At 46.7% G+C, this 20,874-nt stretch overlaps 2 protein-coding genes across 3 annotated transcripts; both read left to right on the top strand.

The window, feature by feature from the left end:
• The first annotated feature begins 1,881 nt into the window (after window positions 1–1,881).
• Window positions 1,882–6,650, top strand: LOC109758022 (MA3 DOMAIN-CONTAINING TRANSLATION REGULATORY FACTOR 1). 2 transcript variants are annotated; one of them, XM_020316867.4, is made up of 4 exons: window positions 1,882–2,071; window positions 2,191–2,356; window positions 4,477–4,568; window positions 4,660–6,650. In XM_020316867.4, exons 2-4 carry the CDS (start codon window positions 2,218–2,220, stop codon window positions 6,421–6,423), a joined length of 1,995 nt encoding a protein of 664 aa, XP_020172456.1. In that variant the 5' UTR covers window positions 1,882–2,071; window positions 2,191–2,217; the 3' UTR covers window positions 6,424–6,650. The 2 variants fall into 2 exon arrangements, with proteins under 2 accessions (XP_020172456.1, XP_020172455.1); XM_020316866.4 differs by having other exon boundaries at window positions 4,474–4,568.
• Window positions 6,651–8,184: 1,534 nt separating this feature from the next.
• On the top strand, window positions 8,185–10,666 carry LOC109758016 (desmethyl-deoxy-podophyllotoxin synthase). Its single transcript, XM_020316861.4, has 2 exons — window positions 8,185–9,145; window positions 9,785–10,666. Exons 1-2 carry the CDS (start codon window positions 8,249–8,251, stop codon window positions 10,412–10,414), a joined length of 1,527 nt encoding a protein of 508 aa, XP_020172450.1. The 5' UTR covers window positions 8,185–8,248; the 3' UTR covers window positions 10,415–10,666.
• The last annotated feature ends 10,208 nt before the right edge of the window (window positions 10,667–20,874 follow it).

The raw sequence follows: 20,874 nt of genomic DNA, 5'->3' as shown, positions 1-20,874 counted from the left end.
TGCATGCATGCACAAGGACAAAAAGGTTGTTGTTCTAGATTCTTCCTAGATGATTTTTTAAAAAATGTGTAGCTCAAAGATCATCTTGATCATCGTGACGAATATTTTGTGTGAAAACGGATTTTGAATCGGAGTTACTGTTTGGTCTACAAAACATTTTGAATTTTGAATTTAGATTGTACCTTTGCTGACGTAAGTAATTTCATCTTTTTTGCATGCATGCAATGAGTTGCGCAAGTGTGTATGTGAAGTCACGCTTTTGCTCCAGTGCATGCAGCCTCGGTCAGCATATGCGAGAAATCGTCCGGATCTGTTACTAACTACCGATTACGCTTTTGCTCCAGTGCATGCAGCCTCGGTCAGCACATGCGAGAAATCGTCCGGATCTGTTACTAACTACCGAAACAACTCAGAAAAACGATGGAACAAGAGGGAAAAAAAAGAAAACATAAGAAATGGTGTTTGGTTGCCATCTCCCTACCCACGCGGGAAATAGGATTCTCGCTTCCCGAAAAGATTTGGATGCAGAACCGGCTACAAATGGGCCAAAACTGCATCGCACGGGCTTCACTAGGCACAGGCTACCAAACGCACCCTTTTACCTCGCCCCACGGACGAGATGCTGCTTCGAGTATATTCTCTCAGTATATCCAAAACTACTCATATACTCCTTCTGTAAACTAATATAAAAGCGTTTAGATTATTAAAATAGTGATCTGAACTTTTTATATTAATTTACGGAGGGAGTAGCTTACAAACATCAAGTTGAGTACAGCTACTGATCGTAAAGCGGTGCATGCCCGCGTTCAGTCACTCGTTCACTCCACGGAGCCAGGAGCCCGCCAAAACGCGATGACGATGCTAAATTACACAGCGAATTGCTTCACACACGACTGTGTGCATACGATTTGTACGATCCTTCCTGGCCGTGCCTAGAGTTCAGCCCAAACCCAAACCCGTCGTGCGTGCACGCTCGCTGCAGCGCTGCCACGTATGATCGTACAGTCATCCGATGCAAATGTGTCGTATGTATAGCAGGGCCGAATTACACACGCCTTTTGTCGTACCACAGGCACGCCCCTGTCGACTTGCGTAGACGAAGCCACGAATCCAGTCATCGGGATAAGTACCACGCCACAAAAAAAATAAAAAAGCCACCGAGATGACAAGCAAACCCACGCACAGGCTGTAAAGATGCAACCGAATGCCATATTATCGCGCATCCATGTGATTGCAACTGAAACAAAGCCAAAGCGACGAGTCCTTCCGTTTCAGAAAATGAGGTAAAGCCGGTCAGTTACAGGTGCGGCCAGTGAACCTGAGGTGGATTTTTGTCAGCGATCGATACAGCGGGTGCGGCGAGGAGAGGGCACCGCCGCTTCCTCGTCGTCGCCGCCGCGTGCGGGCTGGAAAGGGACGGCCAGCTTTTCCGACGCCTCCCTGACGTGTCAGCCTAGCCCCGAACCACCACACGCGTCCATCCCCATCCGCTGCTCCCCGCAAGCCATCCGCCCGATCCACGTGAGCCCGCCGCGTCCATCCCCCAGCCGTCCGCCCCCCCGCGCCCCACCACCCACCGGCCCATGCGCCTGTTCCACGGACCCAACCCCCGCCCCGCGACAAGGACACGCCGCGAGGCCGTGAGGCATGACTGTCAGGTGGGCCCGCCTTAATGTCACTGAGAGCATTTTTAGGGATATAATTATGTCACTGAGGGTTAGCGGGTCCTGCACGACAGCGCGCCGACCTCTTCTTCCATCGGTCTCACGGCGGTGGTGCTTGGGAAGTAAGAAAAGAAAAGCCGTGAAAAAAGTCCAGATTTTCCTTGAAAAAAAGTCCGATTAAGCCAGCAAAATTAGCTTAGCACACCCGGGGGTAAATGTGATTTGCGAAGGCGGCCCATTATAAACAATAGGTGTCAGAGCGGGATAGTAGCCCGATAAATAAAAAACTCCCTCCCCCCTGCCCCGCCTCGCCTCGCCTCTCCGCTCGCACTCACCGCGCGGCGCACGCCCGTGATCCGCCTCGCCGGCTTCCGCCGCTGCCCCGCCGCCGCCTCCGATCTCGGCAGGTATCCACGACAGCAGCTCCTCCCGATCGGCCCCGGGGGCCGGTTGGTTCGATTCGGCCCCTTGCTCTCGCTCGGTTTTCTGTGCTGATTTGATTGGGTCTGTGTGCGTGTGCGTGTAGGAGGGCGCGCGGAGGAGGCAGAGGGAGATGGCGGCGGAGGACGGCGCGAGGTCGCCCACCAGGATGCTGGCGGAGGGGCATCTGCGGATCGCCACAGGCGGGCGGGCGCCGGCGGACGGCGGGATCGCCGTCCGCCACATCCCACACCACCACACCGCTAAGAAAGGTGACTGATTGCTAGCTCGCTGCGGCTATCTTGTATACTCCTCTACGTTGTCTGTACTGCTTAATTATGTTGTAGTAGTGCTGGATTATGCTATGCCGTAGGAGTAGGGAGTCGGTTTGGGAATTGGTAGATGGGGCTAGAATCGTAGGGAGTGTAAATGTTCACTTCTGCTTTTGCTGGGGCCCTGCTGTCCTCTAGAGGGTGATTTGATGATGCACGTACGTGAATTTTGTTCCTAGGGTTGCCTGTTGCTTACTTGCTATGCATGCCTGATGGAGCAGCATGACTTTGGGGAGTACAATGGTTACCAAGTAATGATGGTTTGATGTTTTGTGAAGTTTTTCAGTGCACTGTAAGCGGGAGAAGACCGTTATCGAGTATAGTTCATGCTGGCGGGAAAAGCCGATGCTGTTTGATTATTGTTCGGTTTGATGTCGGTGGAATCCTGCTTCAGTATGTAGGCAGCGGTTTCTGGTTAGTTATAGGTGGCTGTTTCTTTTGCTGAAAGGGGTTAAAACCCAAAATGTCGTTACCGGTCGCCGACAAAGGTGACAGCAACGATACACGCTGCTTATTTCTATTGGAGTTCAGCTCTCAGTTTGGTCATGCAATTGATAGTGGATTTGTCGATTTCGATATGAGTCCTAATTTAGTACGTAGGCGATGGTTTTTGGTTAGTTATAGTTGTCTGTATCTTTTGCCGAAAGGGGTTAAAACCCAAAATGTCGTTAGCGGTCGCCGACAAAGGTGACAGCAAGGATACACGCTGATTATTTCTATTGGAGTTCAGTTCTCAGTTTGGTTATGCAATTGATAGTGGATTTGTCGATTTCGATATGAGTCTCGATTTAGTACATAGGCGACGGTTTTTGGTAAGTTATAGGTGTTTTTTTTTCCTCCGAAAGGGGTTGAAACCCATTAAGACATATGTGGGTGGCCGACAAAGTTGGCAGCAACGATACACACAACTTGTTTATCTAGGACTTTAGTGCCCTGTCTGTTCATGCAATTGGTAGTGGATTTGTCGGTTACGATATGTTGATCTAAGTATTGTCTTTGCGCTCCATGGTTGGTCAGTATTATGGTTATCTAAAGTTGACAGCAACGATATATGACACCGCTTGCTTTTATTGGACTTCAGTGCTTGCTGCCCAATTCGGTCATGCAATTGGTAGTGGATTTTTCAGTTTCGATATGTTGATCTGATTATTGTCTTTGTGCTCCATGGTTGGTCGGCAACTCAGTATTATGGTTATATAAAGTTGACAGCAACGATATACGACACCGCTTGATTTTATTGGACTTCAGTGCTTGCTGTCCGGTTCAGTCATGCAATTGGTAGTGGATTTTCGGTTTCGGTATGTTGTTCTGAGTATTGTCTTTGCGCTCCATGGTTGGTCGGTACTATGGTTATCTTCTGGAGGGGTTATAAGCGTAACTCCTATAAAAGCTTACGTATGTGACAATTTCTGATAGTTTTTGGTTGCTTGTTCTTGACTGGAAGGCTATAAATTCTTTAGTGTGCAATTTCCTCACGGATTCTCGATGGGACGGGGAAGGGATATAACTTGTTGGTTTTGATATAGTCTGGTGTAGTTACTGTCCTTTGTTTCTATTACTGGTTTCTATTTCCCTATATGTTTAAGCATGTGGTCAAAGCTTAAAGCTGCTCAAAATGCAATCTCCAGTTGAGGGATCTGATTATTATTTTCCATAAATGTCAACTGCCAAATGCTGAGCAGCTCACGCTATATATCCATACTTCATAAGTAGAATGCTATGAGTATGTTTAGCTTGTTTCTCAAGTCATCAGTTTTTTACTTGATGTTGTTGTTTAGGCAATTATTTTGTGTATAATAAATTCATTTTTGGAGTGATTTGGTACCATGATATTTTCCATTTCCATACGTCAGCTGTCCGCTTTTGTGATATTAACCGCGGACATCTAAAGATGTAGAAGTTTGCTTGCTTCCACAGTTCAATGAGAGGACAATATTTAGTTCTTTTCTACTGTTACTTCTGCATAGATTTAGCATTGGTTTTTTTTTTTTGAAATACTATCTTATTCTTCATAGTTCCTATCGATATTGTTGTAACTCTGTCAATGCTGCTTTCAGAAGATGTTGGTGGGAAAATTGAACAAGACAACCTTGGAGATGCAAATCTGTTACCATCCCAAGAGTTGGGCAAATTAGTTAATGGAACTAAAAAGGTTTGAACTATCTACACTCAATGGTATTACCAACATTTCGTTCTCTGTTGATGTGACGTTATAATCTAACAATGCCTCTCTGCAAATGCAGGTTCCTGCTACATTAGATGACTACAGGAAGCTTGTAGTTCCAGTAATTGAGGAGTATTTTAGTACAGGAGATGTGGAACTGTCAGTTTCCGAGCTAAGGAGTCTTGGATCCGATCAGTTTCACAATTACTTTGTGAAGAAGCTCATATCCATGGCAATGGACCGCCATGATAAAGAAAAAGAAATGGCGTCAATTCTGCTGTCTGCCTTGTATGCTGATCTATTGGACTCCTCCAAGATGAGTGAAGGTTTTATGATGCTTCTAGAGTCAACAGAAGATCTGTCTGTGGATATACCAGACGCTATTGATGTCTTGGCTGTTTTTGTGGCACGTGCCATTGTTGATGAAATACTGCCTCCTGTTTTTCTCACCCGAGCCAGAGCATTGCTTCCAGAATCTTCAAAAGGTATTGAGGTTCTGCAGGTTGCTGAGAAGAGCTACTTGTCAGCTCCTCACCATGCAGAGTTAGTTGAACGCAAGTGGGGTGGGAGCACACACTTCACTGTTGAAGAGGCGAAAAAGAGGATCCAGGATATTCTGAGGGAGTACATTGAGAGTGGAGACACAGATGAAGCCTTTAGGTGCATAAGGGAGCTGGGCCTTCCATTCTTCCACCATGAGGTTGTGAAACGTGCTCTCATCCTTGGTATCGAGAATCTGTCGTCACAGCCATTAATCCTGAAGTTGTTGAAGGAATCAACGACGGGTTGTTTGATCAGTTCTAATCAAGTGTCGAAGGGTTTTTCTCGGGTTGCGGAGACTGTTGATGACCTGAGCCTTGATGTTCCTTCAGCCAAAACACTTTTTGACAAGCTGCTTTCCGCAGCCATATCTGAAGGGTGGCTTGATGCTTCATTCTGTAAATCTGCTGCCCCTGGTGAAGATATGTGGAATGCAAGCAGTGAAAAGGTGAAGCATTTTAAAGAAGAGTCTGGTCACATAATTCAGGAGTATTTCCTCTCAGATGACGTCCCGGAACTCATTAGAAGCCTTCAAGAGCTTTCTGCCCCTGAATACAACGCCATTTTCCTTAAGAAGCTCATCACGCTTGCTATGGACAGGAAGAACAGGGAGAAGGAGATGGCTTCTGTACTTCTTTCTTCACTCAGCCTGGAACTATTTTCCACAGGTGATATCATGAAGGGATTCATAATGCTCCTGCAGTCAGCAGAAGACACCGCCCTCGACATTGTGGATGCTCCTAGTGAACTCGCCCTCTTCCTGGCCAGGGCAGTGATCGATGAAGTCTTGCTTCCACTGAATTTGGATGACATCAGTAGCAAGCTGCGCCCAAACAGCAGTGGTAGTCAAACTGTCCAGATGGCCAGCTCTCTGCTTGCGGCCCGCCATTCCGGTGAGAGGATACTGCGCTGCTGGGGTGGGGGCACTGGCTGGGCTGTGGAAGATGCAAAGGACAAGATCTCCAAGCTCCTTGAGGAGTACAACACAGGCGGCGACCTGAAGGAAGCCTGCCAGTGCATCCGCGACCTTGGGATGCCCTTCTTCAACCATGAAGTGGTGAAGAAAGCGCTGGTGATGGCGATGGAGAAGCAGAATGAAGCTAGCATCTTGGCTCTGCTGCAGGAGTGCTCCAGCGAGGGGCTGATTACCATCAACCAGATGACCAACGGCTTCGCCCGCGTCAAGGAAGGCCTCGACGATCTGACCCTCGACATCCCGAACGCGCAGGAGAAGTTCAGAGGCTATGTGGAGCTCGCGACAGAGCGCGGCTGGCTGCTACCTTCCTTCGCCTCCCTGCCCTGAGCTCTTCCCCAACAGACGGCTGAGCTTGAAGAAATATACCTCTGTATATCGTACACCCATGCTGTCTCTACCACCATACCGAACTTCTTCTCCTGTTCTAGTCTTTACTGAGCCGAAATGGTATGGTATACCGGAGTGTGATAGGGTTGTTGGTGTATTGGTCTGTGACTTGGAGAGTTTAAGGAATAACGCCATTTGGCTTCAGGACTAGTGGAGTTGTTTTTAAATTGCTGTCCATGGCTTTCTGCTTTTGAAATTCTTTGTGCGTTTGTAGTAATATGTTTTCGTGGCCTTGGAATAGGGTGTCCAAGGTGAGATGGCAGAACACAAATAGGAGTAGCTCACAATACGGAAGCTACCGCGGAAGGTTCTCTCCCGAAGCCTCTCCCACCGCCCTCCTCGGTGCGAAACGGCTCCTTGGCGATCGATCGCGGGAGCGATCGATTCCGACCGCGCCCTGATGCCTCCCTTGTGGGTATTGAGCTTCTTCCTCCTGATTTCAAGATAATACTGTTGAGGCAATTATCTTTCTTTTTCTGCGAAAGGAGGCAATTATCATCTAAGTATGGCAGTACTTGTAATTTCATAGCTATGGTTTGCTAGAGCTCTCAAACATCTTACTGCGGAGACTAAAAAAACATCTTTAATAGTAGTTAAGTGGTACAGCTCATCTGTTTTCCTTTTCTGTTCTTATAAAAGAAAAATCCTAACGAGCGCCATCATCTCTCAATTTTAGCCCACTAATCTTTTGCGGCACCACGCGGGTATAATCTACTCCCTCCGTCTCATAATATCATAATATAAGAACGTTTTTTACACTACTCGGATGGAGGGAGTAGTTAACTAGAATGTCATCCCAAAACAATTAATTACAACTTTGATTGGATGCATCCCGTCTGGCCATGCGTGGGTATTAGGGCAGACCTGCTCATCCTATCTTTCTCCAGCGGAATACTCGTTCACGGCCAGGCACTTGAGAGGGAGACATATATTTGGTATACTAGCAAGATGTCTATGCATTGTACGGAATATCAAAATGCATTTTTTTTACAAAACACCTATTGTGATTGACCTATGCAGGAGTAATCCAGTGTGTAAAAACTAATGATATCTAAAGAATTTTATTGAAAAAATGGTATCTCGATAATTTTATCGAAAAAATGATATCTCGAGAAAGATGAGAGATAATGTGAGGAGGAGTGGGGCGTGGTGGTGACTGGTGGTCGGACTGGGCGGAGGCATGGGGATGGACGGCGCCGGCAGGCGGCCACCATGCCAAATTGTTCCAGAGACTTCCATTTTTAATTGCTCAGCAATGAGGTCGTGGGAGATAAGGATGAACGAGGCAAGGCCTTATCTGTAAATATGGAGAGAGGTGCGTTTTTTTTTAAATTATCATAGTTTGCTTTCTATCCGTTAAATATAGATCAGACGGTCTATATTACAAGATGGCAGGCACATCATCATTACCAACTCGGTTTTTAATAAGAGTAGAGATAACAGATCGATAGATAGTAAATGCCCATCACTTTTGGCAATACACGTGATGCGCTGTTATCTTGGTCAATTCTCGGTGTGATGTGTTTGTTGTTTTCTTCACTGTTCTCCTGTGATGCCAATTCCTGTGATAACGTGATCCATCAGGCAACCTTGGATTTCTGACCAAGTGAGGCAAATAGTCATCCAAGGGAGCGTGACGGGGGCTACTACCCATACTCATCCAGGGTGGCGGCTTCCGCTCATGTTCCGCCTACACCTAGCCCGGCCGGCTATATATCCGTCTCAGCTGTCGACGAATTGACCACTCGCAAATAAGCTGCCTGCCATGGAGGGTTGGTTAACCTTATGTTTCATAGCCCTATCCACGTTACAGGCCCTTTGGTTCTCCGGCGGCAAGAGCAAGCCCAAGAAGCACCTGCACCTGCCTCCCGGGCCATGGACTCTCCCGATCATAGGCAGCCTCCACCACGTCATCCTCGGCACGCTCCCTCACCGCACCATCACTGATCTGTGTCGCCGGCATGGGCCACTGACGCTCCTCAAGCTAGGCGAGGTCCCCACGGTGGTGGTCTCCAGCGCCGAGGCGGTGGCGGAGGTGATGAAGACCAACGACGTCGCCTTCTCGAACCGGCAGACCACCCAGCTGCAGGAGATCATCGGCTTCGGCGGCAAGGGCATCATCTTCGCCCCCTACGGCGACCACTGGCGCCAGATGCGCAAGGTCTGCATCGTGGAGCTCCTCAGCTCCAAGCAGGTGAAGCGCATGGAGCGCGTCAGGGCCGAGGAGGTGGGCGGCCTCCTCCGCTCCATCGCCGCGGCCACGGCCGCGGGCGCCGCCGCCAACCTCAGCGAGATGTTCGCGGCGCTTGGCAACAATGTGGTGGCGCGGGCGGCGTTCGGCGGCAAGTTCGCGCGGCAGGAGGACTTCCTCCGCGCCATGGACCAGATCATGGACCTGCTGGGGGGCTTCTGCCTAGTCGACCTCTTCCCGTCGTCTCGACTGGTGCGGAGGCTCAGCAATGGCGAGCGCCGCATAAAGAGGATCCGGGACCTCATTGAGCACATCATCACCGAGATCCTTGACGAGCGCAAGGTGGCGCGAGCAGCCGGTCATGGCGCATGCAGCACCGATGATGAGGACCTGCTGGACGTGCTGCTCAGGCTGCAGGAGGAGGACTCGGCGTACCCTCTAACCACAGAGATTATAGTCACTGTCTTGTTGGTGAGTATTTTCCTTCCGGTCATTTTCTAATCGTTTGGATCGATCTCATATGTGACCTCTTCGTCATGTACAGGCAAGTTAACATCATAGCTAGGTTTCTCGTTTCAAAAAAAAAAACATCATAGCTAGGTTTCTCACAAAAAAGGTACTACTCGAGTATATATAGTTTTTGCTGAACTTTGGGCTTTGACTTGCTGGCAGTTGATTTTTTATCAACACGAGAGGAAATAGTTGCATACTCCCTCCATTCTTGAAAGAGTGTACTTTCAACTTTGTTGGAAAGTCAAAAAAAAATTATGTTTGACCGTATTTATACAATAATAGACCAACATTTATGCCATCAAATTAATAGCATTAGATTCATGATAAAATATATTTTCGTCTTATACCTATTTGGTTTCATAAGCATTGATATATTTTTCCACAAACTCGGTCAAACTTTGAGATAATTTGACCCTCCAACAAAGTTGGAAGTACACTCTTTTAAGGACGGAGGGAGTACTACGTATTGTTTTAAATAGTTTAGCCTACAAAGACGACTTATATTTTGGTACGGAGGTAGTACTTCATATCAAGTTTGTTTTGACAATTTATATAGTATTTAATTATAAATATATGTTACAATATTATTATTTTCAGGACATGTTTGCAGCTGCTTCAGAGACTACAGGAACCACTTTGGAGTGGGCCATGTCAGAACTCACAAGTCATCCTGAAGTTATGGCTAAGGCACAATTAGAGGTTCGAGAGGTACTAGGTCAAGAGCGAACTATCATTACCAATAGCGATCTTGCAGAACTCCACTACATGCAGATGGTCATCAAGGAGGTTCTTAGATTGCATCCGCCCGCCGCTTTACTCCCCCGCAAGACTAGAGAGGACTGCAAAATTATGGGTTATGACATCCTTGAAGATACCAATATATACATCAATGTCTTTGCAATTTCCCGAGACCCTCGGTATTGGAGCAATCCAGAAGAATTTAATCCAGAGAGATTTGAGGACAACAATGTGGATTATAATGGGACAAGTTTCAAATTCACTCCTTTCGGAGGTGGCCGACGACAATGCCCTGGAATAGCATTCGCATCATCAGTTTTGGAGATTACCTTGGTAAACTTTCTCTATCACTTTGACTGGATGCTTCCTGACGATGCCAACTCAGTGTCACTGGATATGTCTGAGAAATTCGGGTTCACTGTCCGTAGAAGGACTGACCTACTGCTCAAGGCTATTCCACATGTATGCTCCAAGGCTACACATATATAGATCCAAGAAGTAGATGTTCATATGTGTTGCATTGTACCTTTATGCATAAATTAGAATAAGAGCTCATGGAATAACTTCTTGTGTCAGATTACATGCCAAAAAAGTGGAAGTAACTATTGGCAGAAATTAAATTTCAACTTTCTACCGGGGAAGCATGCCAACATCTACTATGTATCTCCCTCTGTGGCCAATTTTGAAGATGTTATCATCAGTGCGATTCTAAGTAAATATTATTGGCTTGTATTTGTTAAGTAGTCGACTTACCTTTGAAACTATTAATTTTTGTTACTAACAATTTTAAATTTTTGTCCTTTATCCGTTCCCATTGTCTCCGGCACACTGGTCATTTTCTGTGTTGCAACTGTGTCGAATATGTGTGTTGGTTTCTATTGGGCTAAATATACTACTTTGACATCTATCAAGTTTTGGAATATATGCAAAAGAAAGGGACTCAACCGGGCTAGCTAACTATGACCACCAGATATATGCAGAAGAAAGGGACTCAAGGGGCACCAAGAAAAATTGGCATTAGCCACCAGATATTTGGCACCCATAAGTTCTAGATGGCCACCAGATATTTGGCACTGATACGTTCTAGATGGCCACCAAATATATGCAGAAGAAAGGGACTCGGGTGTTGTTTTCTGCATTCTTTTACTTTTCAGAAAAAATAATTTTACGGAGCTAAAAAATAAGAAAAAATACAATTTTTTAGGTCAAAAGCTATTAGGCATCTGACCCGACTTGAGGGAGTCTTATGAGCCCCACACAACCAAGTGGTGCAGCTAGGGGGTGGCCGCACTGGCACATAGACATCAATGTGCAAGTGGAGGTTCGTCAGCCCCTGTTGCACCTAACTAATTACAAGGTCTTGGTAATGCTTCAAGATGAGGCCGTGGCGTGGGATTTGGTTTGCCGCCCTAGGTGGGCCGGAGGACTCGGCATACCAAATTTGAGGTGGTTGAACATCGCGATGATGGCCAGATGGCCGTGGCTACAACGTACGGATCATACAAGACCATGGGCAGATTTCCAAATCGCAATCCCAGCAGAGTCCAGAGCGCTCTTTCGCGCGGCGACAACAGCTTCAGTGGGGCATGGGCAAGACATACGTTTTTGGGAAGACAAGTGGATTGATGGCTACAGAGTCTAGGACCTGGCACCCATGCTTTACTCCAAGGTATCGAGACAAGCGAGATCCTCACGAACAGTAGCAGAAGCACTCACAAATCATTCATGGGCGGCAGACTTTGGGCCTGAGCTTACGGCCGACATGCTCAGACAGTACCTGGGACTATGGCAGCGAGCGGAGGGTGTGGCCCTCCGTGAGGATGCGCCGGACAAGATTCTTTGGGCGTGGGAGAAGGATGGCATGTTCTCGGCACGATCGGCATACGCGGCCAAGTTTGCGGGACTTGAGATTGCACCAACGGCGGAGTTCACGTGGGTGTCACGGGCGCCCTTACAGCATCGGTTCTGTTGGAAATATGCCCTAGAGGCAATAATAAATAGGTTATTATTATATTTCCTTGTTCATGATAATCGTTTATTATCCATGCTAGAATTGTATTGATAGGAAACTCAGATACATGTGTGGATACATAGACAACACCATGTCCCTAGTAAGCCTCTAGTTGACTAGCTCGTTGATCAATAGATGGTTACGGTTTCCTGACCATGGACATTGGATGTCGTTGATAACGGGATCACATCATTAGGAGAATGATGTGATGGACAAGACCCAATCCTAAGCCTAGCACAAGATCGTGTAGTTCGTTTGCTAAGAGCTTTTCTAATGTCAAGTATCATTTCCTTAGACCATGAGATTGTGCAACTCCCGGATACCGTAGGAATGCTTTGGGTGTACCAAACGTCACAACGTAACTGGGTGGCTATAAAGGTGCACTACAGGTATCTCCGAAAGTGTCTGTTGGGTTGGCACGAATCGAGACTGGGATTTGTCACTCCGTGTAAACGGAGAGGTATCTCTGGGCCCACTCGGTAGGACATCATCATAATGTGCACAATGTGACCAAGGAGTTGATCACGGGATGATGTGTTACGGAACGAGTAAAGAGACTTGCCGGTAACGAGATTGAACAAGGTATCGGGATACCGACGATCGAATCTCGGGCAAGTAACATACCGGTAGACAAAGGGAACTGTATACGGGATTGATTGAATCCTCGACATCGTGGTTCATCCGATGAGATCATCGAGGAGCATGTGGGAGCCAACATGGGTATCCAGATCCCGCTGTTGGTTATTGACCGGAGAGTCGTCTCAGTCATGTCTGCGTGTCTCCCGAACCCGTAGGGTCTACACACTTAAGGTTCGGTGACGCTAGGGTTATAGAGATATTAGTATGCGGTAACCCGAAAGTTGTTCGGAGTCCCGGATGATATCCCGGACGTCACGAGGAGTTCCGGAATGGTCCGGAGGTAAAGATTTATATATGGGAAGTCTTATTTTGGTCACCGGAAAAGTTTCGCGCATTATCGGTATTGTACCGGGAGTGCCGAAAGGGGTCCGGGGGTCCACCAAGGGGGTCCACCAGCCCCGGGGGGGGGGCACATGGGCTGTAGGGGTGTGCGCCTTGGCCTATATGGGCCAAGGGCACCAGCCCCAAGAGGCCCATGCACCAAGAGATAAGGGAAAGGAAGAGTCCTAAAGGGGGAAGGCACCTCCGAGGTGCCTTGGGGAGGATGGACTCCTCCCTGGCCGCACCCTTCCTTGGAGGAAGGGCCAAGGCTGCGCCCCCCCCTCTCTCCCTTGGCCCTATATATAGTGGGGGGGAGGGAGGGCAGCAATACCTAAGCCCTGGCGCCTCCCTCTCCCTCCCGTGACACATCTCCCTCCTCCCGCAGCGCTTGGCGAAGCCCTGTTGGAATCCCGCTACTTCCACCACCACGCCGTCGTGCTGCTGGATCTCCATCAACCTCTCCTCCCCCCTTGCTGGATCAAGGAGGAGGAGACGTCGCTGCTCCGTACGTGTGTTGAACGCGGAGTTGCCGTCCGTTCGTCGCTAGGATCATCGGTGATTTGGATCACGACGAGTACGACTCCATCAACCCCGTTCTCTTGAACGCTTCCGCTCGCGATCTACAAGGGTATGTAGATGCACTCCTTCCCTCTCGTTGCTAGTAAACTCCATAGATTGATCTTGGTGATGCGTAGAAAATTTTGAATTTCTGCTACGTTCACCAACAGTGGCATCATGAGCTAGGTCTATGCGTAGTTTCTATGCACGAGTAGAACACAAAGTAGTTGTGGGCGTCGATTTTGTCAATTTACTTGCCGTTACTAGTCTTATCTTGATTCGGCGGCATTGTGGGATGAAGCGGCCCGGACCGACCTTACACGTACACTTACGTGAGACAGGTTCCACCGACTGACATGCACTAGTTGCATAAGGTGGCTAGCGGGTGTCTGTCTCTCCCACTTTAGTCGGATCGGATTCGATGAAAAGGGTCCTTATGAAGGGTAAATAGAAATTGGCATATCACGTTGTGGCTTTTGCGTAGGTAAGAAACGTTCTTGCTAGAAACCCATAGCAGCCACGTAAAACATGCAACAACAATTAGAGGACGTCTAACTTGTTTTTGCAGGGTATGCTATGTGATGTGATATGGCCAAAAGGATGTGATGAATGATATATGTGATGTATGAGATTGATCATGTTCTTGTAATAGGAATCACGACTTGCATGTCGATGAGTATGACAACCGGCAGGAGCCATAGGAGTTGTCTTAATTTATTGTATGACCTGCGTGTCACTGAATAACGCCATGTAATTACTTTACTTTATTGCTAACCGTTAGCCATAGTAGTAGAAGTAATAGTTGGCGAGACAACTTCATAAAGACACGATGATGGAGATCATGGTGTCATGCCGGTGACGAAGGTGATCATGCCGCGCCTCGAAGATGGAGATCAAAAGGCGCAAGATGATATTGGCCATATCACGTCACTTTATGATTTGCATGTGATGTTTGGCAGGTTTACATATTATTTGCTTAGAACGACGGTAGCATAAATAAGATGATCGCTCACTAAAATTTCAAGAGACGTGTTCTCCCTAACTGTGCACCGTTGCGAAGGTTCGTTGTTTCGAAGCACCACGTGATGATCGGGTGTGATAGATTCTAACGTTCGAATACAACGGGTGTTGACGAGCCTAGCATGTACAGACATGGCCTCGGAACACATGCGAAACACTTAGGTTGACTTGACGAGCCTAGCATGTACAGACATGGCCTCGGAACACAAGAGACCGAAAGGTCGAACATGAGTCGTATAGTAGATACGATCAACATGGAGATGTTCACCGATGATGACTAGTCCGTCTCACGTGATGATCGGACACGGCCTAGTTTGACTCGGATCATGTATCACTTAGATGACTAGAGGGATGTCTATCTGAGTGGGAGTTCATTAAATAATCAGATGAACTTAATTATCATGAACATAGTCAAAAGGTCTTTGCAAATTATGTCATAGCTTACGCTTTAGCTCTACTGTTTAAAGATATGTTCCTAGAGAAAATTTAGTTGAAAGTTGGTAGTAGCAATTATGCGGACTGGGTCCGTAAACTGAGGATTGTCCTCATTGCTGCACAGAAGGCTTATGTCCTTAATGCACCGCTTGGTGTGCTGAACCTCAGCGTCGTCTGTAGATGTTGCGAAACATCTGACATACACGTTTTGATGACTGCGTGATAGTTCAGTGCGTAATGCTAACGGTTTAAAATTGTGGCACCAAAGACGGTTTTGAAACGTCGCAGAACATATGAGATGTTCCGAAGACTGAAATTGGGATTTCAGACTAGTGCCCACGTCAAGAGGTATGAGACCTCTGACAAGTTTCTTAAGCCTGCAGACTAAGGGAGAAAAGCTCAATCGTTGAGCATATGCTCAGATTGTCTGAGTACCACAATCGCTTGAATCGAGTGGGATTTAATCTTCCAGATGAGATAGTGATGGTTCTCCATAGTCACTGCCACCAAGCTATTAGAGCATCGTGGTGAACTATAACATATCAGGGATAGACATGATGATCCTTGAGCAACTCGCGATGTTTGACACCGCGAAAGTAGAAATCAAGAAGGAGGATCAATTGTTGATGGTTAGTAAAACCACTAGTTTCTAGAAGGGCAAGGGCAAAAGGGATACTTCATGAAACAGCAAATCATTTGCTGCTCTAGTGGAGAATCCCAAGGTTGAACCCAAACCCGAGACTAAGTGCTTCTTTAATGAGTGGAACGGTCACTGAAGTAGAACTACCCTAGATACTTGGTAGATGAGAAGGCAGGCAAGGTCGACAGAAGTATATTGGATATACATTATATGAATGTTTACTTTACTAGTACTCCTAGCAGCACCGGGGTATTAGATACCGGTTCGGTTGCTAAGTGTTAGTAACTCGAAATAAAAGCTCCGGAATAAACGGAGACTAGCTAAAGGTGAGATGACGATATGTGTTGGAAGTGTTTCCAAGGTTGATGTGATCAAGCATCGCATGCTCCTTCTACCATCGAGATTGGTGTTAAACCTAAATAATTGTTATTTTGTGTTGAGCATAAACATGATTGGATTATGTTTATCGCAATACGGTTATTCATTTAAGGAGAATAATGGTTACTCTGTTTATTTGAATAATACCTTCAATGGTCTTGCACCTAAAATGAATCTCGATCGTAGTGATACACATGTTCATGCCAAAAGATATAAGATAGTAATGATAGTACCACATACTTGTGGCACTGCCACTTGAGTCATATTGGTATAAAACGCATGAAGAAGCTCCATGTAGATGGATCGTTTGGACTCACTTGATTTTGAATCACTTGAGACATGCAAATCATACCACATGGGCAAGATGACTGAAAGGCCTCGTTTTCAGTAAGATGGAACAAGAAAGCAACTTGTTGGAAGTAATACATTTTGATGTGTGCAGTCCAATGAGTGCTAAGGCACGCAGTGGATATCGTTATGTTCTTACTGTTGGAAATATGCCCTAGAGGCAATAATAAATAGGTTATTATTATATTTCCTTGTTCATGATAATCGTTTATTATCCATGCTAGAATTGTATTGATAGGAAACTCAGATACATGTGTGGATACATAGACAACACCATGTCCCTAGTAAGCCTCTAGTTGACTAGCTCGTTGATCAATAGATGGTTACGGTTTCCTGACCATGGACATTGGATGTCGTTGATAACGGGATCACATCATTAGGAGAATGATGTGATGGACAAGACCCAATCCTAAGCCTAGCACAAGATCGTGTAGTTCGTTTGCTAAGAGATTTTCTAATGTCAAGTATCATTTCCTTAGACCATGAGATTGTGCAACTCCCGGATACCGTAGGAATGCTTTGGGTGTACCAAACATCACAACGTAACTGGGTGGCTATAAAGGTGCACTACAGGTATCTCCGAAAGTGTCTGTTGGGTTGGCACGAATCGAGACTGGGATTTGTCACTCCGTGTAAACGGAGAGGTATCTTTGGGCCCACTCGGTAGGACATCATCATAATGTGCACAATGTGACCAAGGAGTTGATCACGGGATGATGTGAGTTACGGAACGAGTAAAGAGACTTGCCGCTAACGAGATTGAACAAGGTATAGGGATACCGACGATCGAATCTCGGGCAAGTAACATACCGGTAGACAAAGGGAATTGTATACGGGATTGATTGAATCCCCGACATCGTGGTTCATCCGATGAGATCATCGTGGAACATGTGGGAGCCAACATGGGTATCCAGATCCCGCTGTTGGTTATTGACCGGAGAACGTCTCGGTCATGTCTGCATGGTTCCCGAACCCGTAGGGTCTACACACTTAAGGTTCGATGACGCTAGGGTTATAGGGAAAGTTTGTACGTGGTTACCGAATGTTGTTCGGAGTCCCGGATGAGATCCCGGACGTCACGAGGAGTTCTGGAATGGTCCGAAGGTAAAGATTTATATATGGGAAGTCCTGTTTTGGTCACCGGAAAAGTTTCGGGTGATATCGGTAATGTACCGGGACCACCGGGAGGGTCCCGGGGGTCCACCAAGTGGGGCCACCAGCCCCAGAAGGCTGTGTGGGCCAAGTGTGGGAGGGTACCAGCCCCAAGTGGGCTGGTGCGCCCCCCCACCAAGGCCCAAGGCGCATGGGAGAGTGGGAGGGGGCAAACCCTAGGTCCAGATGGGCCTTAGGGCCCATCTAGTGGGGCGCCCCCCCTCTCCTCCCCTTGGCCGCCCCCCTTGATGGGATCTAGGGCTGGCCGCCTCCTCTTGGGGTGGGAACCCTAGAGGGGGGCGCAGCCCCCTCCCCCCTACATATAGTTGAGGTTTGGGCTGCCCAAGACACACGAGAACGTCTCTCTTTCGGCGCAGCCCTTCCCCTCTCCCTCCTCCTCCTCCTCTCCCGCGGTGCTTGGCGAAGCCCTGCGGGATTGCCACGCTCCTCCACCACCACCACGCCGTCGTGCTGCTGCTGGATGGAGTCTTCCCCAACCTCTCCCTCTCATCTTGCTGGATCAAGGCGTGGGAGACGTCACCGGGCTGCACGTGTGTTGAACGCGGAGGCGCCGTGGTTCGGCTCTTAGATCGGAATCAACCGCGATCTGAATCGCTACGAGTACGACTCCCTCATCCGCGTTCTTGCAACGCTTCCGCTCGCGATCTACCAGGGTATGTAGATGCACTCCTTCCCTCTCGTTGCAAGTAAACTCCATAGATTGATCTTGGTGATGCGTAGAAAATTTTGAATTTCTGCTACGTTACCCAACAGTGGTATCAAAGCTAGGTCTATGCGTAGTTTCTATGCACGAGTAGAACACAAAGTAGTTGTGGGCGTGGATTTTGTCAATTCTTCTTGCCGCTACTAGTCTTATCTTGTTTCAGCGGCATTGTGGGATGAAGCGGCCCGGACCGACCTTACACGTACGCTTACGTGAGACAGGTTCCACCGACTGACATGCACTAGTTGCATAAGGTGGCTAGCGGGTGTCTGTCTCTCCCACTTTAGTCGGAACGGATTCGATGAAAAGGGTCCTTATGAAGGGTAAATAGAAATTGGCATATCACGTTGTGGTTTTACGTAGGTAAGAAACGTTCTTGCTAGAAACCTATACAAGCCACGTAAAAACTTGCAACAACAATTAGAGGACGTCTAACTTGTTTTTGCAGCATGTGCTATGTGATGTGATATGGCCAGAAGATGTGATGAATGATATATGTGATGTATGAGATTGATCATATTCTTGTAATAGGAATCACGACTTGCATGTCGATGAGTATGACAACCGGCAGGAGCCATAGGAGTTGTCTTTATTTTTTGTATGACCTGCGTGTCATTGAATAACGCCATGTAAATTACTTTACTTTATTGCTAAGCGCGTTAGCCATAGAAGTAGAAGTAATCGTTGGCGTGACAACTTCATGAAGACACAATGATGGAGATCATGGTGTCATGCCGGTGACAAAGATGATCATGGTGCCCCGAAGATGGAGATCAAAGGAGCAAAATGATATTGGCCATATCATGTCACTATTTGATTGCATGTGATGTTTATCATGTTATGCATCTTATTTGCTTAGAACGACGGTAGCTTAAATAAGATGATCCCTCACTAAAATTTCAAGAGATGTGTTTCCCCTAACTGTGCACCGTTGCGAAGGTTCGTTGTTTCGAAGCACCACGTGATGATCGGGTGTGATAGATTCTAACGTTCGAATACAACGGGTGTTGACGAGCCTAGCATGTACAGACATGGCCTCGGAACACATGCGAAACAATTAGGTTGACTTGACGAGCCTAGCATGTACAGACATGGCCTCGGAACACAAGAGACCGAAAGGTCGAACATGAGTCGTATAGTAGATACGATCAACATGGAGATGTTCACCGATGATGACTAGTCCGTCTCACGTGATGATCGGACACGGCCTAGTTTGACTCGGATCATGTATCACTTAGATGACTAGAGGGATGTCTATCTGAGTGGGAGTTCATTAATCAGATGAACTTCATTATCATGAACATAGTCAAAAGGTCTTTCTAAATTATGTCATATGCTTTAGTTCTACTATTTAAGATATGTTCCTAGAGAAAATTTAGTTGAAAGTTGGTAGTAGCAATTATGCGGACTGGGTCCGTAAACTGAGGATTGTCCTCATTGCTGCACGGAAGGCTTATGTCCTTAATGCACCGCTCGGTGTGCTGAACCTCAGCGTCGTCTGTAGATGTTCCGGAACATCTGACATACACGTTTTGATGACTACGTGATAGTTCAGTGCGTAATGCTAACGGTTTAGAATTGTGGCACAAGAGACGTTTTTGAAACGTCGCAGAACATATGAGATGTTCCGAAGACCGAAATTGGGATTTCAGACTAGTGCCCACGTCAAGAGGTATGAGACCTCTGACAAGTTTCTTAAGCCTGCAAACTAAGGGAGAAAAAGCTCAATCGTTGAGCATGTGCTCAGATTGTCTGAGTACCACAAATCGCTTGAATCGAGTGGGAGTTAATCTCCCAGATGAGATAGTGATAGTTCTCCATAGTCACTGCCACCAAGCTAGTAGAGCTTCGTGATGAACTATAACATATCAGGGATAGTTATGATGATCCTTGAGCTATTCGCGATGTTTGACACCGCGAAAGTAGAAATCAAGAAGGAGTATCAATTGTTGATGGTTAGTAAAACCACTAGTTCTAAAAGGGCAAGGGCAAAATGGATACTTCATGAAACAGCAAATCATTTGCTGCTCTAGTAAAGAATCCCAAGGTTGAACCCAAACCCGAGACTAAGTGCTTCTGTAATGAGGGGAACGGTCACTGAAGCAGTACTACCCTAGATACTTGGTAGATGAGAAGGCAGGCAAGGTCGACAGAAGTATATTGGATATACATTATATGAATGTGTACTTTACTAGTACTCCGAGCAGCACCAGGGTATTAGATACCGGTTCGGTTGCTAAGTGTTAGTAACTCGAAATAAAAGCTGCGGAATAAATGGAGACTGGCTAAAAGTGAGATGACGATGTGTGTTGGAAGTGTTTCCAAGGTTGATATGATCAAGCATCGCATGCTCCCTCTACCATCGAGATTGGTGTTTGCGTTGAGCATAAACATGATTGTATTATGTTTATCGCAATACGGTTATTCATTTAAGGAGAATAATGGTTACTCTGTTTATTTGATACCTTCAATGGTCTTGCACCTAAAATGAATCTTGATCGTAGTGATACACATGTTCATGCCAAAAGATATAAGATAGTAATGATAGTACCACATACTTGTGGCACTGCCACTTGAGTCATATTGTTATAAAACGCATGAAGAAGCTCCATGTAGATGGATCTTTGGACTCACTCGTTTTTGAAAAGATTGAGACATGCGAACCATGTCTATTGGTATATATGCATGAAGAAACTCCATGCAGATGGATCGTTTGGACTCAC

Source organism: Aegilops tauschii, chromosome 2, assembly GCF_002575655.3.
Source record: "Aegilops tauschii subsp. strangulata cultivar AL8/78 chromosome 2, Aet v6.0, whole genome shotgun sequence".
NCBI classification, from domain to species: Eukaryota; Viridiplantae; Streptophyta; class Magnoliopsida; order Poales; family Poaceae; genus Aegilops; species Aegilops tauschii.
Note: the sequence above shows the minus strand (reverse complement) of the source record. Positions and strands in the feature narration are given on the sequence as shown.